Genomic DNA, 19,469 nt, shown 5'->3' with positions numbered 1-19,469 from the left:
GGATATTTGGCTTGGGGGTGGAATTTCAGGATGAACCAAAAATGCACTCTGACCTTTACAGGTGAACTTAAAGGGAACCTGTCATCAGCGTTATGCTGCCCATACTAGCGGCAGAATACACAGACAGGTGAGATGATTTCAGAGATCGGTCATTTATAAGTTAAAAGTAAGTGGAACCAACATCACAATCATTGCAGACTGGGCCTGGAAAAGAGTCCCGGCCACCTGAGAAGAGTCCTGGTTATTCATGAAGTCCTGCTCTCCTGCCCACCTGCTGATGTCTGACCGTCTTCTACCTAGTGTTCTCCCTTTCTCTCTAGGAGAGAACTGCCAATCATCAGCAGATGGCGGGAGAGCAGGAGATTATGTATAACCAGGACTCTTCTCAGGTAGATCTGACTCTTTTCTAGGCCTGGGCTGTAATGGTTATGATGCTGGTTCTCAGCAACCACTTACTTTTAGCTCATGAGTGACACACCGCTGGAATCAGCATTTATGTCACTATTTTATGCTGCCCTCAGTGAGGTCACCATAAAGTTGATGACAGGTTCTCTTCTCTAAACTTTTGAATGCACATGTCCAACTGTTCAATGTTTCAGCACCATTTACATCGGCACCATCTGCGTGCTAGACGACCTGCAAGGGTACCTGACCACAGGCATCATCGTCTTGCATGGGCCAGGGAGCATCTACTGTATACTGGACTAGGGACCAGTGGGTCTCATTGCTGTTCACTGATGAAAGTTGATTCACGCTGAGCAGAAATGATCGGAGACGTCAAGGAGAGCGCTATGCATTATCCACTGTTGTCACCAGACGAGCCTTTGGTCGTGGTGGTGGTGTTACAGTGTGGGCAGGTGTGTCTAGTCAATACAGAACCTCCCTACACTTTGTGAATGGCCCATACTACTTGAAGAACATCATCAATCCAGTCATTGTGCCTCTGCAGGAACAACACAGGCCTAATGTCATCTTCATGGAGGACAATGCGCCAGCTCATCGAGGTCACATCATTAGGGAACGGCTGCTGGAGACAGGGGGAACCATAAATGGAGTGGCCTGCACTTTCTCCAGACCTGAATCCCATTGAAAACCTATGGGATCAGCTGAGTCGCCATGTAGAGGCTCGTAACTCTGTACCCCAGAACCTTTAAGACCTGATGGCCTCCCTTCAAGAAGAGGAGATGCCATGCATGCCTCAGCAGACAATAAGTCGCCTTGTGAACAGCAGGAGACGTAGTTGTCAAGCTGTAATTAATGCTCAAGGCCACAGGACAAGTTACTGAGACACTGACATATTTGTGGGGGTATACCCAGCACTGGGGTTGGCTTTTGTTTCAATAAATGGTTTGAGATAAGGAAATCCCCATTGCTGCTTCTACTTAAATGCCCGACTTTCATGATATAATATCACTGTAGCGTGAAGTTTTCCATAAATTTCACCTGAAAGCCAAATATCCCTAACTTTTTGTGAGTAGTGTATATGTATCAGTCATATATATACATCTATGTGTGTAGTGTGCATGTATATAAGTCTATGTGTATAGTGTTACATGTGTCTAGGTGTGTTCTGTATTATGCATGTGTAGTGTGTGCATGTATGTATTTCTGTGTGTGTGTAGTGTTTAACTATGGGATAGATAGATAGATAGATAGATAAATATGAGATAGATAGAAATAAATAGATAGCTAGATAGATAGATAGATAAGTGTAGGAGCTGAGGTGACCATGTCCAACAGTGGTATAATGAGAGCAGAGTCACAGTCAGAAGTCAGGCACCTATGTAGATTGCAAGCTCTTGCGAGCAGGATAGTGTTTCAGTTGTATATTAGTCTGCAATCCGGTGATGACTACATGTTCCCTCTGAATTGTACAGCGCTGTGGAATATGGTGGGGCCATATAAGTCAAGATTCTTCTTATTATGTAGACGTCTTATTTCCCACTCTCTTACTTCTTCATCTTAATACATTATTAAACATGACCCTGAATGGACTGAGTATGGATCCTGCAGATATCTACGCTGCGCTCTAGGCAGAGAGAGGTGACCACGTATGACAGGCGCTGGGTCGTGTTACTTGTGACCTCCACGTTGCCATCTCCATCTGTTTACACTGTACATTATTAATATTTTCAGAGGGCTTGGGAGGATAGACTGTAACTCCATCACTGCTACGTGAGGGCATCGCCAACCTCGCCTGTATCGCCATAAACATCTGTGTGCTCATCATCTTCACCTTCTGAGGTTACAAAACCAATGGAGCCGCTTACTGACCATAGTAGTATAGATACACAGGTAGAGTTGGCCATAGCAGTCAGCTACGTGACACTATGGACCAAGGTTCAGCAACCTCTGGCACTCCAGCTGTTGTGAAACTACAACTCCCAGCATGCTCCATTACCTTCTATGAAAGTTCAGAGAACAGTTGAAGAGCTTTGCATGCTGGGAGTTGTAGTTGCACAACAGCTGGAGTGCCGGAGGTCGCTGAACCTTGCTATAGACGCTGTTTGGCATCACACATAAATTGCTGGCCAATGTATATCATTTTTTTTAGCGCCTCAACATTTTTTATATCGTTTTGGGTTCACACTCCATAACCTTTTACATTCATCCTGTAGTTTATCACACTCGTGTGGATCCCTCATACATATCGTTTTTTTTAAATATTGTATGGACAAGAAACTTAATGCTCAATTATCAGTCTATTGTAATTTTTGGATGATCTGCTCTGTTTTATATTATTTTTTTACATAGTTTTTAGGTCGAACAATAAGACTTAGTGTGCAGTCTTATTCTACGCACAGTCCTTTCTACGCCCCCAGGGCTGACTTTGCAATGGTTCCCCAGTCGATAATGGATTTGGCTTAGAGTCCCTCCATAGCTCCCCCCCTTCCACCATTTTTCACCCTTTCCTTTTGGGTGAACCACCAATCTGCTACTGGAGTAGTCACTGTTCAGTGACAACTGACTCAGATGGGTCACGAGACACAGTTGCATGGCACCAAAGGGGATAGGCAAAATCATGGTCAGTAGATACTAATGCACCTTCACAGGAACTAGCAAGCTACAGAACCTATTGCTCAGGCACCCTCCCACAGGACAGAGAAGGGCTGTGCTTGCCAGGAATGGGTAGACAGATATCCAGCAGACCTGGACCACCAAGACACCGGAGCAGGGGGTCAGGGGAGCATTTCAGTGCCTGTACACTTGCAGCATATCCTATCCATACACAGCCAGACACCGGCTCTAGGTCGGCATGGGACACCCGTACTGGGCTGATTCTGTTAGACAATCCCTAAATGAACATAGGAACATGCAGGTTCTCCAGAAGGGAAACATTTAGATCAAACAGAAAAATTATGAGAAAAGCGTATTACAAATGTTTGTCATCGTCATCATCAAAAATTCAACCCAGAATTAGAAAGTGTGGAGTGACTCCCAGCCCTCCATAGACGTTAGATCCACCAACAGAGATCTAATGTTTATGTCTTGATCGAGTTTATGTCTCCAGGTCATGCTGGAGATGACCCTTCCTTTCATGGCAGATTACAAAGGCACTGGTGCCAAGAAGTATTGTATTCCAATTAAACTCATACCGTTGGCACCCAACCAACGTCATTAGGACTGACAACCTAATGCAACAGATCTGCAGGCTACAAATACAACCATACAAGCGAAGAGAAAAGTAGGTTTTAGTGGTAGGTCAGCCCATTAGTCCATTTCTTCTCTTTGCTCAAGAACAATTATACACAAAACAACCACGTGAAACACTCTCGGGTCTCTTACGTCTAATGCTGGAGTGGAGAGAAGCACGTGAGTGGACTGTGTGACGTCAGCGGCATGCAAGCTGTTGTGGTATGCCACGTCGGCATGGTAGTGATCTTCTAAGGTCATCATGTAAGTGATTAGTGTCTCTACGGGGATCTTAAAGGTCTTACATAACTCTCGCTCCTGTGAAAAAAAAGAAAAAAAAATATGGGTTAAGAAGATCTAATGGAGGACAAGAGAGAAGTCACTGGTAGGTAACCTTCTCCAGGTGGCAAGGAATGCTAGGAGTTGTAGTTTCTCAATATTTGGAGGGGGAGAGTCTAAACAAGTCAGGTCTTCTCTACCTTACTGGACATGTTAGGGTCTGTTTGCCATAAATATCACCCATGCCCCAATACTGCACATACAGCTCACCTGAAATATGGTGTACATGATACAGCCCAGCGGACGGTTATTGGAATATTCTGCCACTTGGAAGATATTAAGGCCCCACTTGTTTAAATTATCCAATTCCTGAAAAAATTAGCAAAAGACAAATCAATGTTAATTTATTGGAAATTTTTATCTGGACAAAATGTACATTCCCCAGCACCATAGTAGCAAGAGCTCATCTATCAGGCTCTTCCTACACTCCCTTTTTCGTTAGCAGTGTCCCTCAAAAATAAGATGAGTACAGGGTGTCTAGCTGCTGGGATTCCCATCAATCAGGTTAATCTGACAGGAAACTCTTCAGCAACTGTTCAATTCCTCTGCAGTGCCACCACTGGAGAAATTAAGAATTACACAGTATCCATTAAAATCAACAGTCTGTCCATGCAATGTGGGTCCTCCACAGTAATGGACGCTCTTTGTAGCTACTCTCTACTCTGGCTATTAGATGAGGTTCCAGATTGGGAGACCCCATCTGTTAACTTAGAATTCCATAATAGTGTAATTAAAAATTGGGTTTCTAAGGGCTCTTTTACATTGCCTGAGGATCCGAGCAATTATTGGGAACAATCGTTCCTGATAATTGGCCCGTGTACAGGAGCCACCTGATCACACAAAAAAAGAGCAAAGAGCTTGTTTGTCAGGAGATCTCATCTTTCATGCGCACCTAAAACTATCTTTCTGGGTGGCACATTGCCCTGTGTAAACAATGGATGAGCTGGCAAGAACAGGCAAAGTGAATCGGGGACAAACATTCATAATAATGATCATTTGTCCCCCACTCATTTTTCATCAGGCAAGGTCCTTTAAACGAGCACCAAAAAACTTATCTTCTGACTTGTCTATTCCTTGATTGGAGGTAGATTTCTTTTTCTTAAAAATAGTGATATGTTCTGGTGACAATGAAGGCGGCAATGGTGTCATATGGAAGAGAGTGTGTAACCATTCTACTTCACCCTTGATAAACCTCCCCCATTTATACCCCGGGCTGTACCTTTTCAAGAGGTTCCTCCTGGTCAGTCTTCACTCCAAAACGAGGTATTGTAGAGTTGGTCAGGCTGGAGCTGTGCGTGAGCTTCTTGACGCCACTGATTTGGCACATGGTCTGCTGTTTCTTCTTTTTCTCCCGCTCCTTCTGTGTTGGGGAAGGGATCTCCACATCGTTCTGTTTATCTGTAAGACATAATTTGGTGAAATTTACTCTCCCCCTCAGTATAAGCTGCATGTAATTCAGAATACTTAATATCTACCCCTTCTGCGCCCTACTGCCACTTTGTTCTCTTGGAAGATTTTGCAGCTTTTTTCCAGTGCAGATAAGGCGAACCTCAAGAGGTGGGTTGGTAACGAAAGGACGAGGTGAACCAGAGGTAATTCCATTGAATCTTGCCCGAGCACACTAACGGATGGGTCTGCTCCGTGAGGTGCACAAGATGCTCTGAAGACCCAGGGGAAGGGACAGGGGGGAACTCTGGATTTAAAGGGCACCAGGGACACCTGTTGTAAGTTTCCTCATAGCCATCTTACAGGAAGGATGGTGAAAACATGTAGTTTACAGGCTTCAGGACGCGTTACTATGATCAGATCGTGTGTCTTATGGGAAGAGATTGCACTATTTACGTGGCAGAATTAACACGGCCATCTGTGTTGCTATCATTACCCTAGTAGTTACTGGTTTTACTCAATGTAACTTTGCCAATCTTCCCCTCCCCCGACCAGGGGAATACACAGCTGTAAAGGAGTATACGGTTTCACAGCACACAGAACACAACCCCAGAACCCTCTAACCCCATCCATACTTTTCCCATCAGAGCTTCTTGCAAGGGAATATACTGAATGATGCAACTATATGAACTTTGTGGAAACTGCCCAGGAAGCTATTAAGGTAGTGTTAAATCTTATTGACTAACTTTATCTAGTCTAAATACGGCCCTCATGGCATGCTAGGAGTTGTAGTTGTAAACCACAGTGTCTCGAGGCACTGGACTGAACTCTATTATGCAGATGTCTCCGGTGGGACAGCTCACGGCTGCTCCCTTTTTTTCCCACAGCTGACACTTTTTAAAGGAAAACTAAATATACATTTAGGACCGGCAGACAATCACCAACGCGTTTCACATCTTTCCCACATCAAAGGTTTATTAATACACGATGGGAAATGTGGCGAGTCAGCATGAGAAGCACGAATCACATAAACCTTCTGACCAACCCAACGTCTGACATCCTGAGGTCATTACATTCCCGGTAAGGGAATCCCGGGCTGTAAAAAATAAATAAAAAAATCTATGTGGTGAGGGCCCCAAGACAAGGGAAGATGTCAAGGTCTATGACTGGGACACCAAACGCCACAGCATCGCTCAACTACGGTTCCAAGTAATTGAACAGGTTAAAATCCCTAGGAGAGGCGGTGACATTAGCAGAATCCTTAAAAACAGAGAAGCATTCTGGATCCACCAATTCCAGACGCTAGAACCAAAGGGTCTCAACCGCGAATATGAACCAGGAAGCTTTATTTAACAAACAAATGTGGTTTATATGTGGATACGTCTACGCACTATTCCTGTAATCATCTGGTCGCCTCTGATATATTACTCTTAATGATATACATGATTATTCGTTATTTTATGAATTAACTGATATTATTCTCCTTACAGATGAGGTACTAACCCCCTTGCCTGTGACGAAGCTGCATTCTATATCCTTTTAGTCAGTTTCAGCCTATCTGCACTACACCCCCCTTTTTTCCTTAGACCCATACTTCCTCTATATATTACATGAGCTCCCCAGTCTCCGCTCCTATCTTTCTAGCGCATGCCCGCCATCTTTGAAGTTCCCGACGCCCCAGCTTCCCGCACTCCGGCGCATGCACAGTACCAGCGCGACCTCACTTCCCCTACTTCCGGCCTTCTCCCCTGCATACGGCGCCGCCGCGCTCTGCCCCCAGCGCCGCCTACCGCCCATGGTCCCCGCATACTCACCGGAATGAGGAGGCAGTGGGCCACTGTACCCGCCCCAGTCTCGCCCCCACTCTGGCACACCCTATTTAAAGGCACATCGCAAGGGACTACATGCCAGGATTTCGTACAAATTCCCAACTCAGAGATTAAAAGTAGAGATTTGGAAAAAGAATCTCGCCGATTGATCAACTACCAGCTACATAGTGAAAACCTTGCCGAATACGTCAAGGAACAACGCATCCCTAGGGGTCTTCGCATGACCACCAGACCCACACTATCCAAGGAAGATCCCAAATACTGCGACCAATTCCAACAGATCCTAAACCGATGCTCATTGAACCTGATGACGTTACCCATTTCTTTTCTACAAAACAGTATCCAAAAGATCGAGGAACAGATAAAGACAGCGGAACAACAACCAAAAGCAATGTCACCAGCATCCGACTACAATTCCCTCAAGGAGAAGCTCTCCAGCACTCTCACCTCCCACAGATGAGAGGTTGAAAATCAAAAACAGAAAAAGTTTCAAAGGGATGCCGAGGACTATAATACCAATAGAATATGCAGATGGCACAATAATTACCCTCGATCCTTGGATTACCAAAGAGAATACCCGTCTTCCTCTGAATCCTCCTATTCCAGCAGGGAAAGAGAGCTACCGCAGGCAAGAAAACCCCACAGCCCCATTCTTGGGACAGAGAAGGAACAGATGCCGTCGGACAAGAATAGACACAGCCGGACTCAATAGAGACCACCCAACAGGGAGGACGACGAGATCACAGGTAATAGAAACCACACTCACTTGTAATCAACATATCCTCTAGAACACTTACATCAACACAGATCCAGGTCCTACAGAAGGGTTTATACTTTTGTGCATCACATAGGTTTAACAACTTCCAGATGGAACTGGACCTCCTGAGATTCTTTAGGAATCTACTCCTAAAAGCACACCTCAAGGATAGTGACAGAAAATATCCCAATAAGGACCCTTGCATTCACACCAACCCAGGAGCAATTTCAGCTAAAGAACTTGGCTTAAAATGCAGGAGTCACTACTGTCCCCCAAAGAACCACCACTCTGTTGAGACCTTCGTATCCCTTGTCAATAGGGACATGGAGGCATACAGGAGGGATATTGAACAAGACAAATACAACTACCAATCTAACCTAACAAGAGAGGAACACGAGGCGCTACAGACCCTAAAAAAGGACAAGGACTTAATCATCAAACCGGCCGACAAAGGCAGGGCTTTGGTGGTTAGGGACCAAAAAGATTACCTGGAGGAAATTCAGAGTCAAATAAATGACACGGTGGTATACGAACGTTTACCTAACGATCCAACACCGAGCATTGAGAAAAAGATCACACAAATCCTGCAGACACACCTAGAAAAAGGCATTATTGACCAAGACACAGTCACGTATCTAACCAAGCTTCACCCTATAATCCCGGTTCTGTACACTCTCCCCAAGGTCCATAAACGCCTCAACAAACCACCAGGCCGCCCAATAGTCTCCTCATCAGACTCCATTTTATCGCCATTATCTATTTTTCTCGAAAAAATCCTCACTCCCAAGATCAAAACCACCAAATCCTTTTTACTTGACACATCAACATTCCTTCAAATCATTAGAGACATCAAACAGGTCCACCCAAACTCGATTCTAGTCACATTAGATGTAGTCAGCCTATATACGTCCATCATGCATACCAAGGTACTCACGGCGACTACAAGGCTCTTAAAATAAACTAATACTGACATTGAGGTGGTCTCCCTCTGTGTGGACCTTCTACAGTTGGTTCTTACAAAGAAACATTTCATATTCCAGGACACATTCTATGTTCAGAAACGCGGGACCGCCATGGGCGCGCATATGACGCTGCCCTATGCCAATGGCTACATGGCCATGTTTGACGAAGAACACGTATATAGAGACACCAATTTCCAACAAAATGACATATTATGGAAAGGTTACATAGATGATGTCTTTTGTATATGGAACGGAAGTGCAAAATCCCTACACACTTTCTCGTCCACGATTAATGCTATATGGCCCGAACTGCAATTCACCTTACATCAGAGCCACAGCTCAGTAAACTTCCTAGACACAGAAGTGTATAAGGACCTAGATGGTACCCTACACATTGACCTCTTTACCAAACCCACAGACCGCAATAGTCTACTGCATTACTCCAGCTTCCATCCTAGCAGTATGAAAAAATCCATTCCACGCTCTCAGTTCAAAAGAGTATCCAGGATTGTCGATAACACGACAATCAAAGACAATAGGCTGCTTGAGATGGCCAATCTCTTCATGAGATAGGGGTTACCATAAAAAAAAAAGGAAGGACTGACTGAGAACAACAAAGTAAGGAGACTTCAGGGCAAGAGGATTCCTTTTGTCCACACATATCATCCATTTGCGACCAAGGTACAGAATATTCTCCACAGACATTGGCATTTCTTGCACAAGTCCTATCCCAGCATAGAGGAATTTACCTCCCCATTTCTACCCTGCAATAGGCGTCCGAAAAACCTTAAAGATATACTGGTTTGAGCTGATGAGGGCCCCACTACAAAAATATCAAGGCAGACATTCCTTAAGACACAACGCAAGGGCACATTCCCCTGCCTTCATTGTACACAATTCTCCCATGTGATAAAAGGAGAGAAAATCTACCACCCCCAAACAGGCAAAGGTTTCGCTATACATGACTTCTATACATGTGAAACCTCCAATGTGATCTATATAATAAAATGTCCATGCGGCCTGGCATATATAGGCGAAACCACACAAAACCCATCCCAGCGCACTTCATAGCCAAACTCCACAGCATCGCTCAACTACGGTTCCAAGTAATTGAACAGGTTAAAATCCCTAGGAGAGGCGGTACATTAGCAGAATCCTTAAAAACAGAGAAGCATTCTGGATCCACCAATTCCAGACGCTAGAACCAAAGGGTCTCAACCGCGAATATGAACCAGGAAGCTTTATTTAACAAACCAATGTGGTTTATATGTGGATACGTCTACGCACTATTCCTGTAATCATCTAGTTGCCTCTGATACATTACCCTTAATGATATACATGATTATTCGTTATTTTAGGAATTAACTGATATTATTCTCCTTACAGATGAGGTACTAACCCCCTTGCCTGTGATGAAGCCGCATTCTATATCCTTTTATAGTCAGTTTCAGACTATCTGCACTACACCCCCTTTTTTCCTTAGACCCACTTCCTCTATATATTACATGAGCTCCCCAGCCTCCGCTCCTATCTTTCTAGCGCATGCGCTGTGTGTGTGATTCACAAAGCGCCCGCCATCTTTAAAGCTTCCGACGCCCCAGCTTCCCGCACTACGGCGCATGCACAGTACCAGAGCAACGTCACTTCCCCTACTTCAGGCCTTCTCCCCAGCATACGGTGCCGCCGCGTGCTGCCCCCAGCGCCGCTTACCGCCCATGGCCCCTGCGTACTCCCAGGAACGAGGAGGCAGCGGGCCACTGTACCCACCCCAGTCTCGCCCCCACTCCGGCACACCCTATTTAAAGGCACAAGCCACGCCTTCAAACATGGCGCCACAACACAGGGCAACAGCCTACATCCCACAAACGTCCTCTAGGCCACAGAGCCCCCAAACTACGGACCATAGCAGTCCACATTGAAGTACCAGTACACAAGAGGCTCCTCCAGGTAAGGATACCTACATCTCCATAGACACCTGCATCTCTTTGGTTATTAAAAGGCCACCATAATCTGCATACTAAAGGTCTAAACGTCCTCACAACTGTAACCCCTTACCCAGCATGCCTATACCCCGTGCTCAGCCTTGTTTTATAGATGTATTATGTTGCATATCTGTATAAGTTCTCATTACTGCACGAAATGTCCGGTTACTTCCAATATAACAGTCTGTTCATGTCAAGATTTAAAAAGGTAATTTCCCTTAACATACGGCCTTGATGTACTTCGGCAACCTACTACCATCTGGATTCACCTGAGGGTATCCTCCCAAGTACACAGACAATTATATGCGTCTCCGTCACACCTAGAACATGATCGCCCGGGACTCTTCACCTCAATAGGATGACCACCCGCTAATTTAAATCTTGTACTGTATTTACATCACTATGTACATGGTCACTAGTTATTGCCTTATCTTGTATAACTGTTCCAGTGATCTGAGGAAGGCTATCCGCCGAAAAACATTCAATTTATGTGAACTGGAAAATAGCCTATGCAATAAAGTACTGCACTTAAAGCAAACAAGTGGATTTCAGGAGTCTTTCTCTACATATGACTGGGATACCGACATCAGGACTGTAAATTGGAGAAACACTTAAATTAAGTTGACATGGCGGGAGACTGTCCTGGTCAGGATGTAGCTGGGTCCCAATAGAAGATCTGACACCTGTCAATCAAAAAACGGCCTAATTTCTAATGAAAATGGCTGCCGTATGTGAGAGGTAAGTCAAGGCTGCTGTGTTTATGTAAAGTGAATGCATATTAGCGCTTGGATTTCCTGCTCTGAGTGAGGCAGAGAGAGCTGCTTGTTTCAGAGAAGTGTTCAGATGGCTGTAGAGAACATAGTGGATGAAATACTTGTGGAACAGGAAGTAAAATCTCTTTTTTATTTTTATTTTTTATTTTATTCAGTTTACAACCCTTTTAAAAATCATGAAATAAATGCGCAGTAAAAATGGTAAGTGTACCTGATACATTTTCCAAACAGTGAAACATATTTACATTGTTTTAAAACAATGATTAGCTAAATGGCCTATAGGTCTGTGGCCAGCTCGAGTTGAGGATCATTAACTACCCGAGATTGGAGAAGTTCTGGCTCACAATCATCCAATGCATCCCAGAGGTTATGAGGTCAGGGCTCTGCAGCCGTTGCTTTGTGCACCGGGGCACAGTCATGCTGAAACAAGAGGAGGTCTTCCCCAAACTGTTCCCACAAAGTTAGAAGTGACAATTGTATAAAATGATTTGTACACTAGCAGTACCATTAGCTTCCACAGGAGATAAGCGGCCGAACCTTGAGAAACAGCCTCCAACCATTGTCCCACCTCCACCAAATTTTACAATAGCCACTGTTCATTTGTCTCATTCTCAGTGTTTTTGCTAAACCCAGATTCATCCTTCCGACTGTAAGAGGTGATTCATCAATCAGAGAACACGTTCCCACTACTCCAGAGTCCAGTAACGACGTCCTTTACACCACTCCATCCAAAGCCTGGCATTATACGTGGTGGTCTTAGGTTAGTATGCAGCTGCTCCACCATGAAAACCCATTATATAAAGCTCCCGTTACACTGCTGATGTCACTTGAAGAGCAAGTATGGATCTCTGCTGTGAGTAATGCAGCAGAGGACATGCAAGTGTTATGTGCTAAGCTTGGGAACTCGGTGGCCCCACTCTGAATTTGCACGGCTTGAGCTGATGTTACTCCTAGAAAGCTTACTACAATAACACTTACAGGTGACTGAGGTAGTTCTGAAATTTCAAAAACTGACTTGTGGCAAAGGTGGCTTACTAGGATAGGGCCACATTTAAGACACTGGACACAGGAGGTCCACTACCAAGATCTCTACTAAATGCTATTGCAAATGGGGATACATTGGCAGTGGCCAAGTGAGATATCAGGGCATTGTCATTTGTCCACAACAGTGTGGCTTTCTGAATTAGAGAATAGTCTGTGGCCCCTTCTCTTGGAAAGGACTTGAGACCACTTCCTAGAACACTTTTGCTGATTCACTTCTTGTTGCCCGGACTGATGTTACAGATAAATGGTGATAACTACAGGATTCATCAGATTTGACCCTCACGTTTTCAGACCTGATCACACCAGGTTGTTAAGTTGAAATAAACATGAAATATAAAGTCACTTTCTAAAGGTAGCCACACACATTAGTGTAAAAATCGACAATTTGAACTAATGTGATCGTTCATTGGGTGAAGCGTAACTACAAACTATTGTTTTCTCCAACTAATGACAGACCATCTGAAAAGAAGTCAGCAGTGTCTAAGATTTAAGTATTTTTGTTTGCAAAAAGGATTGTTCGTGGTCAAAAGATCTTTCTTTGAAAGAATGTCCCTAGAAAGATTCTTCAATCATCGTCCAGTTTCATTGGATAAGTATGGTCAGGATGAACAACTGTAACAGCCACTATGGCTGATCCCGGAGAGCAAACTTCCATTACAGCAAGGACAAGATGATGACAAACTACAAGCAAGCAAACCAGCAGTGAATAGAAGATCAGGTACCTGTCATATGTATACTTAGGTAAATAACTTACGGTGGCCACACACAATAGAAGTAGGGTTAGACTGACCCAGAGTACCAGACGATACTCTCGTGTCCCCAGGCTCCGATACCATGGGGCCCAAAGATCCTGGAGAAAAAAAAATATTTTGCTGCCTATGGAGCCAATCACTTGCCCCTAGGGTCTAAAGAACCAAAGAACCCTGGTCCAACACTGGATAGAAGTAGATTCATGGCTGTACATCAGTTGAAGCATTTCACAGATACGGCCATACACCTCTTAGTCCAGAATGTCCATTACAGTTGTTAATACTGCCCGTGCACATTCATTGAAACTGGGGCAATGGATGAAAGATATTTCTGGGAACATTCCGAACGTTTTGATCAACTTTAGACTTATTTCAACTTAAGAATATATTTGACCACCTTTACATACACCTTATGGACAAAAGTATTGGGACACACGTCAGTCATTGAATTCAGGTGTATCATTCAGTCCCATTACCACAGGTGTATAAAATCCAGCCTATGGCCTTGCAATCTACCTTAAATATATTTGTGAAATAATAGCTCATTCACTGAATTCCAGCGCTGTCCTATAATGTCACTGTTGTCACTAGTCACTTTCTTCCTACATCTTCCACCATCACCTATGAGTGGTATTATTATAAAATGGAAGGAACCACAGTAACTCATCCACGAAGTGGAGACCACTTAAAATTGCAGAGCGGGATCGCCGAGTGCTGAGGAGCATAATGTATAAAAGTCACCAACTCTCTGCTGATTCCATAACTGGAGAGCACAACCCTCCACTGGTATTAACACCAGCACAAAACCTGTGCTGTGCTGAAGCTTCATGGCATGGGTTTCCATGGCCGAGCAGCTGCATGCCAACCTTACATCACCAAGCACAATGCCAAGCGTCAGATGAAGGTAGTGTAAAGCACATCACCACTGGACTCTGGAGCAATGTAGGGTGGCAAATCACACTTCTCTATCTGGCAGTCACGATGGATGACTCTGGTTTGGTGATCACCAAGAGAATGTTACCTGCCTGACTGCATTGTGCCAGCTGTAAAGGTGGTGGAGATGGAAGGTTAGCCTAAGTCCCTTAGTTCCAGTGAAGAGAAATCTTAATGCTTCAGTGAACCAAGGCATTTCGGACAGTTGTATGCTTCCACGTTTGTGGGAACAGTTTGGGGAAGGCCCTTTTCTGTTCCAGCATCACTGTGCCCCAGTTTACAAAGCAAGCTCCAGAAAGGCATGGTTTGGTGTGGAAGAAATTGACTGGCTGCTCAGATTCCTGACCTCAAACCCATCTAACACCTTTGGGATGAACTAGAAAGGAGATTGGAGCAAGACCCTCTCATCTAACATCGGAGTCTAACCTCACAAATGCTCTTCTGGATGAATAGGCAAAATTCCCATAGACACACTCCAAAATCTTGTAGTACGTCTTCCCAGAAGAGTGGAAGTTGGGAAGTGGGGACAAACTCAATATTAATGCCTATGGATTTAAAATGGGATGTCATAAAAGCTCCTCTAAGCTCATATAGGTGTAACGTGTAGTTTCCCAATATTTCTGTCCAGTATAGTGTATATACATGCTTAGCTCTGGGTAAATGCGAACCCTAAGATGAGTCACACTGGGCATCCTGTTTGCCTCACCCACCAACCTGCCCGTTATACCTTAGGGATGTGGTGCCAAAGTCTAATGTCATGTCTTCTGCTGATGGAATGTTCTGTGTGACCACAGGTGAGTGTATCTAAATCTCTCTGTAGTGCCCACTGCTTTCTCAAAAACCAACACACAATCATATTGCGTAAAAGTCATTCTTGTGACAACCCTTCAAACCTCTTCTATAAACACAAAGACCTAAAGAATCAACCAGGATCTCTCCTGCTAGAACCTGATCTCAGAAGGTACACAGGAAATATCACCACTCAGGATCGGCTTATGACGCTGTAGGAAATGAATAACCATTGTAAAATCAACCATTCTCCACAAACTTCAAAACTGGAAACATGTCCGCTATATTTTCCATCTGATGCACCAATTAAATGTAGACAGTTACCAGAGTTGCCCTTTAGTTGGGGCAAAGATTCAGTCCTGTATCTAAAGACCATGGCCAAGGTAGAATGATTTGTTGGAACCTCACAGCAATCAGAGCAGATGCCCCACAATGCCAAGCTACAACACTGATTCTTACAAGAAGGCATCTGGAAATACATCACAATCTTTAAACACGATGGAAGCATAACTCACCGAGAAAGGTGTTGGAAATATATTCTGAGACCTGGTTCCCGGAACGGCTCATCTCAGACAAGTGGGTCAGCTCACGGTTCAGCATTCTCTTGAACTGCGGGGGCAAGAATAAAGCATTGGGATTAAAGAAGTGCGAAAGAAGCAACGTCTTGAGTTGAGCTAGTCAATAGGTAAGAAGTTATACCATGTACACACACTACATTTACTGAATATGGCCTCCAGGTACAAGTGACTCCCACCTTGATGTATCCCCAGGACACAGAACGCAGGTAGTTGATATCCGGCATGCTGGCTCCTGTGTAGAGTGAGGGTCGTGATCACTTTACCTTCTCGGTCAGCTTCTCAGGTCACTCTTCTTGCTAAAGACCCAGATTGCCAGTGAGTCATCATCACCTCTATTCCCCCCACATTCATAGCATGTGTATAAGTATACAGCCCGCTCGCTGTAGTCTCATCACCAGGTCTCCTACCCCTTTCCAGCTCTCACAACTTCTCTCTTAGACCCCGTTAATTGCTTTTATCTGAGAGGCCAGGCTGTCTTTTTGCTCTGACCCTCTCTTCTTATAGCTGAACCTTGTTCTTGTTCCTACAGACCACTGTCTGTCTTATAGGTTAGACTCTCTCTTTTCTGTGTAGAGACACCTCTCTTTTTCCTCACACTCTAGAGACTCTTGTTTCCTAGACTTTCTTTTATTGTCGCTTAGACCCTCTAACCCTCCATGTCATTCCTCAGTCCTCCCTGTACAGATCCATGCCTCTCTTCTTATTCCTTTTCTCACTCGTTTTCTCACCCCCTCCCCACCCCTGTCTCTTTCCTGTGGAGATCTCAGTCTTGTAACCCTTTCCCTTGTCTCTGTATTCTCACACCCAAATTCTGCCTCTCTCCTCTTCTATGTCTCTTTTCTCATACTCTGCTCCCTCTGTATCTTCCTTACATACTCAACTGCCTCTTTCTTGCCCAAGACCCTTATTTCCCTGTATAGACCCCTTCCTTTCTTTATAAGAAGGGGTTTCCCCTTCTCCTTGTAGACATCTCGTTTTCTTGTGGATCTCTGTTCTTTGAGTCCAAGAATAGCTGCAGTCTTTCCTTTTCCTGAAGTCTCCTAGTCCAGTGTCTTCGATTTCAGTGCTATGTTACTAGCTCCGTAGAGGTCTAAGATCCTTGATGGCTTATATGAAGTCCATTCATCCCAGATTCTCACAGAGCACAATCCCTCGTCTCCTACTATGACTGCTCCCTCTATCTGACACAAGCGGCCTTGTTTTCCCTCCCTCCTCACTCCCCTCCTGATGCCTCCTCCTATAGACTATAATGTCTGCTGCACCAGTCTCTAGTAACATAGGAGAGGATGGGAGGCCCTAACCCTGAACTACACAATATACATGTACAACCACAATACACTATATACAACACAACAATATGAGTAATACACTGAAAAAAATCATACTGCACTGTATAATGGTAGGATCAATACGCTGATAATAATCACACCGTACAATGGTGGTATCTATACTCTGATAATAATCACACCGTATAATGGTGGTATCTATACTCTGATAATAATCACACCGTATAATGGTGGTATCTATACGCTGATAATAATCACACCGTATAATGGTGGTATCTATACGCTGATAATAATCACACCGTATAATGGTAGTATCTATACACTGATAATAATCACACCATATAATGGCAGTATCTATAATCACACTGTATAATGGTAGTATCTATACACTGATGATAATCACACCATATAATGGCAGTATCTATAATCACACCATATAATGGTAGTATCTATACGCTGATGATAATCACACCGTACAATGGCAGTATCTATACGCTGATAATAATCACACCGTATAATGGTAGTATCTATACACTGATAATAATCACACCGTACAATGGCAGTATCTATACGTTGATAATAATCACACCGTATAATGGGGCAGTATCTATACACTGGTAATAATCACACGTATAATGGTAGTATCTATACACTGATAATAATCACACCGTATAATGGTAGTATCTATAATCACACTGTATAATGGTAGTATCTATACAATGATAATATTCACACCGTATAATGGTAGTATCTATAATCACACCGTATGATAGTATCTATACACTGATAATAATCACACCGTATGATAGTATCTATACACTGATAATAATCACACCGTATAATAGTAGTATCTATACACTGATAATAATCACACCGTATAATGGTAGTATTTTTTAGATAGCAGAGTAGTAGACATTTTTGTGGCTGGCCATTAAATTGTCAATTTCTTATTCCCAAAACCAGAACACAAGGTCTGCCTAAACAAAAGCAGGGAAGAAGAACAGTTCACACAGACCGGTACCCCCTCATAAAATCTGTTTCTGGCACAGACCTTGGGAGGTCAAGCTGAGGATACCTTGACCTGCAGAAGGGTTCATGTATAAAAACCCATACAGATGAATATTCATCAAAGAAATACTGGACCTAATCCATAACTTGGCAGTGAGTTTCTGAAGTTGGACTTAGGCCATTTACCTGCATCACCTGTGTTAACATCACCTCCATAAAGGCTCTGTAAGATGCAGTAATTAAGGAACTCAAGTACTGCCTCTAACCCCTACATGTTTCATATGCACGTGTGCGGAACATTATGATGAGTTAGATGAAGGCAGTACGAAGTTGCTATGATGTCCAGAAGAAAGTATATCTTTAGTGGACACATTTTGAGCCAAACCCTTTATTAAACTGACCTCATAAAACTCGGCCATTAAAGGACATGAACATACCCACAAGCCTTTCCATGACATCAGGAAGGGGGGCTAGTCATGGAATCTACAGACCTTAAGGTGTGTGTCCTTTTAGAAAATTGTAATTTCTTTGGGGGACATCTTGTTTGATGATCTGGCCGACTTTCATGCTACCCCCAAGCAACTGGACTTCTGCTGTCTCGTAATGTACTAAGTTCTGTTTCCTTTATCCCTTTTATTTTCAAACAGTTATTTTTTGCATTGTATTTGTATGTCGTTGTATTTTTACATATTGATAACTGTATTTTTTTCTACGCACCATTCTGTGGATATTAGAAGTTCACTTTAATAAGAGCCTTCTTGTGTTCTAAATGATTCCACGACCTTAGAAGAAGTGTTATGTATATGTGTGTATTAACCCTGTGAATGCTAGAGAGCATACTGGGTTTGAGTGGGTAAATGTAAGTTACCTAGTTTAAGGCGTCTTATCCGACTAGTATGATCAAGTGGTGGCAGTTCCCTTAGATGTGGATTTCAGATAGCTAGAGGGCTCAAATTAGCAAAGTAGGAGTTTGACATAAAAATTTGGGTGACCCTCTGAGCTCACATCCTGAGTCTAAGTAGTGATCCTGATAAATAGGTCCTCATCCGATCCACAAAAATGCGGATCGGATGTGGATCAAACATACAGTTGTGTGCATGAGTCCTTATGCTGTCATCTTTATATTAAGAACTATGGTTTTAGAGGTGTTCCTCACTCAGTCCAATAGAGGAGGATCCTGAGTAGAAGTCCTTCCTCTAGGACGGAGGTCCCCAATCTTTTGTATGCTGTGAGGCACATTCAACTTTCATTGATGGTCGGGAGCAACAGGCAATTCAAAAAGAGAGGAGGAAAATTTTGAATGTGAAGAAACAAAAAACACTAGTATACCATCTAAATTGGCAGTGTTTGGTTGTAAATCTAGGATAGGCCTGCAACAGTGTCAATTTCCAGTACACATGGGCATAACTCAGCAGGGGTCA

The 19,469-nt window shown here is 43.6% G+C and overlaps 1 protein-coding gene across 4 annotated transcripts in view; it reads right to left on the bottom strand.

The window, feature by feature from the left end:
- PDE4A (phosphodiesterase 4A) overlaps positions 1-19,469 on the bottom strand; it is a 253,795-nt gene that overhangs the window by 10,866 nt on the left and 223,460 nt on the right. For 3 of the 4 annotated variants that reach the window (XM_044278800.1, XM_044278797.1, XM_044278798.1), the window contains exons 7-10: positions 15,692-15,785; positions 5,192-5,370; positions 4,183-4,281; positions 3,787-3,951 (exon numbers count right to left, since the gene is read on the bottom strand). In XM_044278800.1, the coding sequence (XP_044134735.1) occupies positions 3,787-3,951; positions 4,183-4,281; positions 5,192-5,370; positions 15,692-15,785 (537 nt within the window). Of the gene's footprint in view, positions 1-3,786; positions 3,952-4,182; positions 4,282-5,191; positions 5,371-15,691; positions 15,786-15,930; positions 16,005-19,469 lie in introns of those variants that run through there. The other variant, XM_044278799.1, reaches the window with a different exon arrangement.

The sequence above is a fragment of the Bufo gargarizans genome, chromosome 2, assembly GCF_014858855.1.
Source record: "Bufo gargarizans isolate SCDJY-AF-19 chromosome 2, ASM1485885v1, whole genome shotgun sequence".
Classification (NCBI taxonomy): domain Eukaryota; kingdom Metazoa; phylum Chordata; class Amphibia; order Anura; family Bufonidae; genus Bufo; species Bufo gargarizans.
The sequence above is the reverse complement of the archived record's forward strand: the minus strand, read 5'-3'. Positions and strand labels throughout refer to the sequence as shown.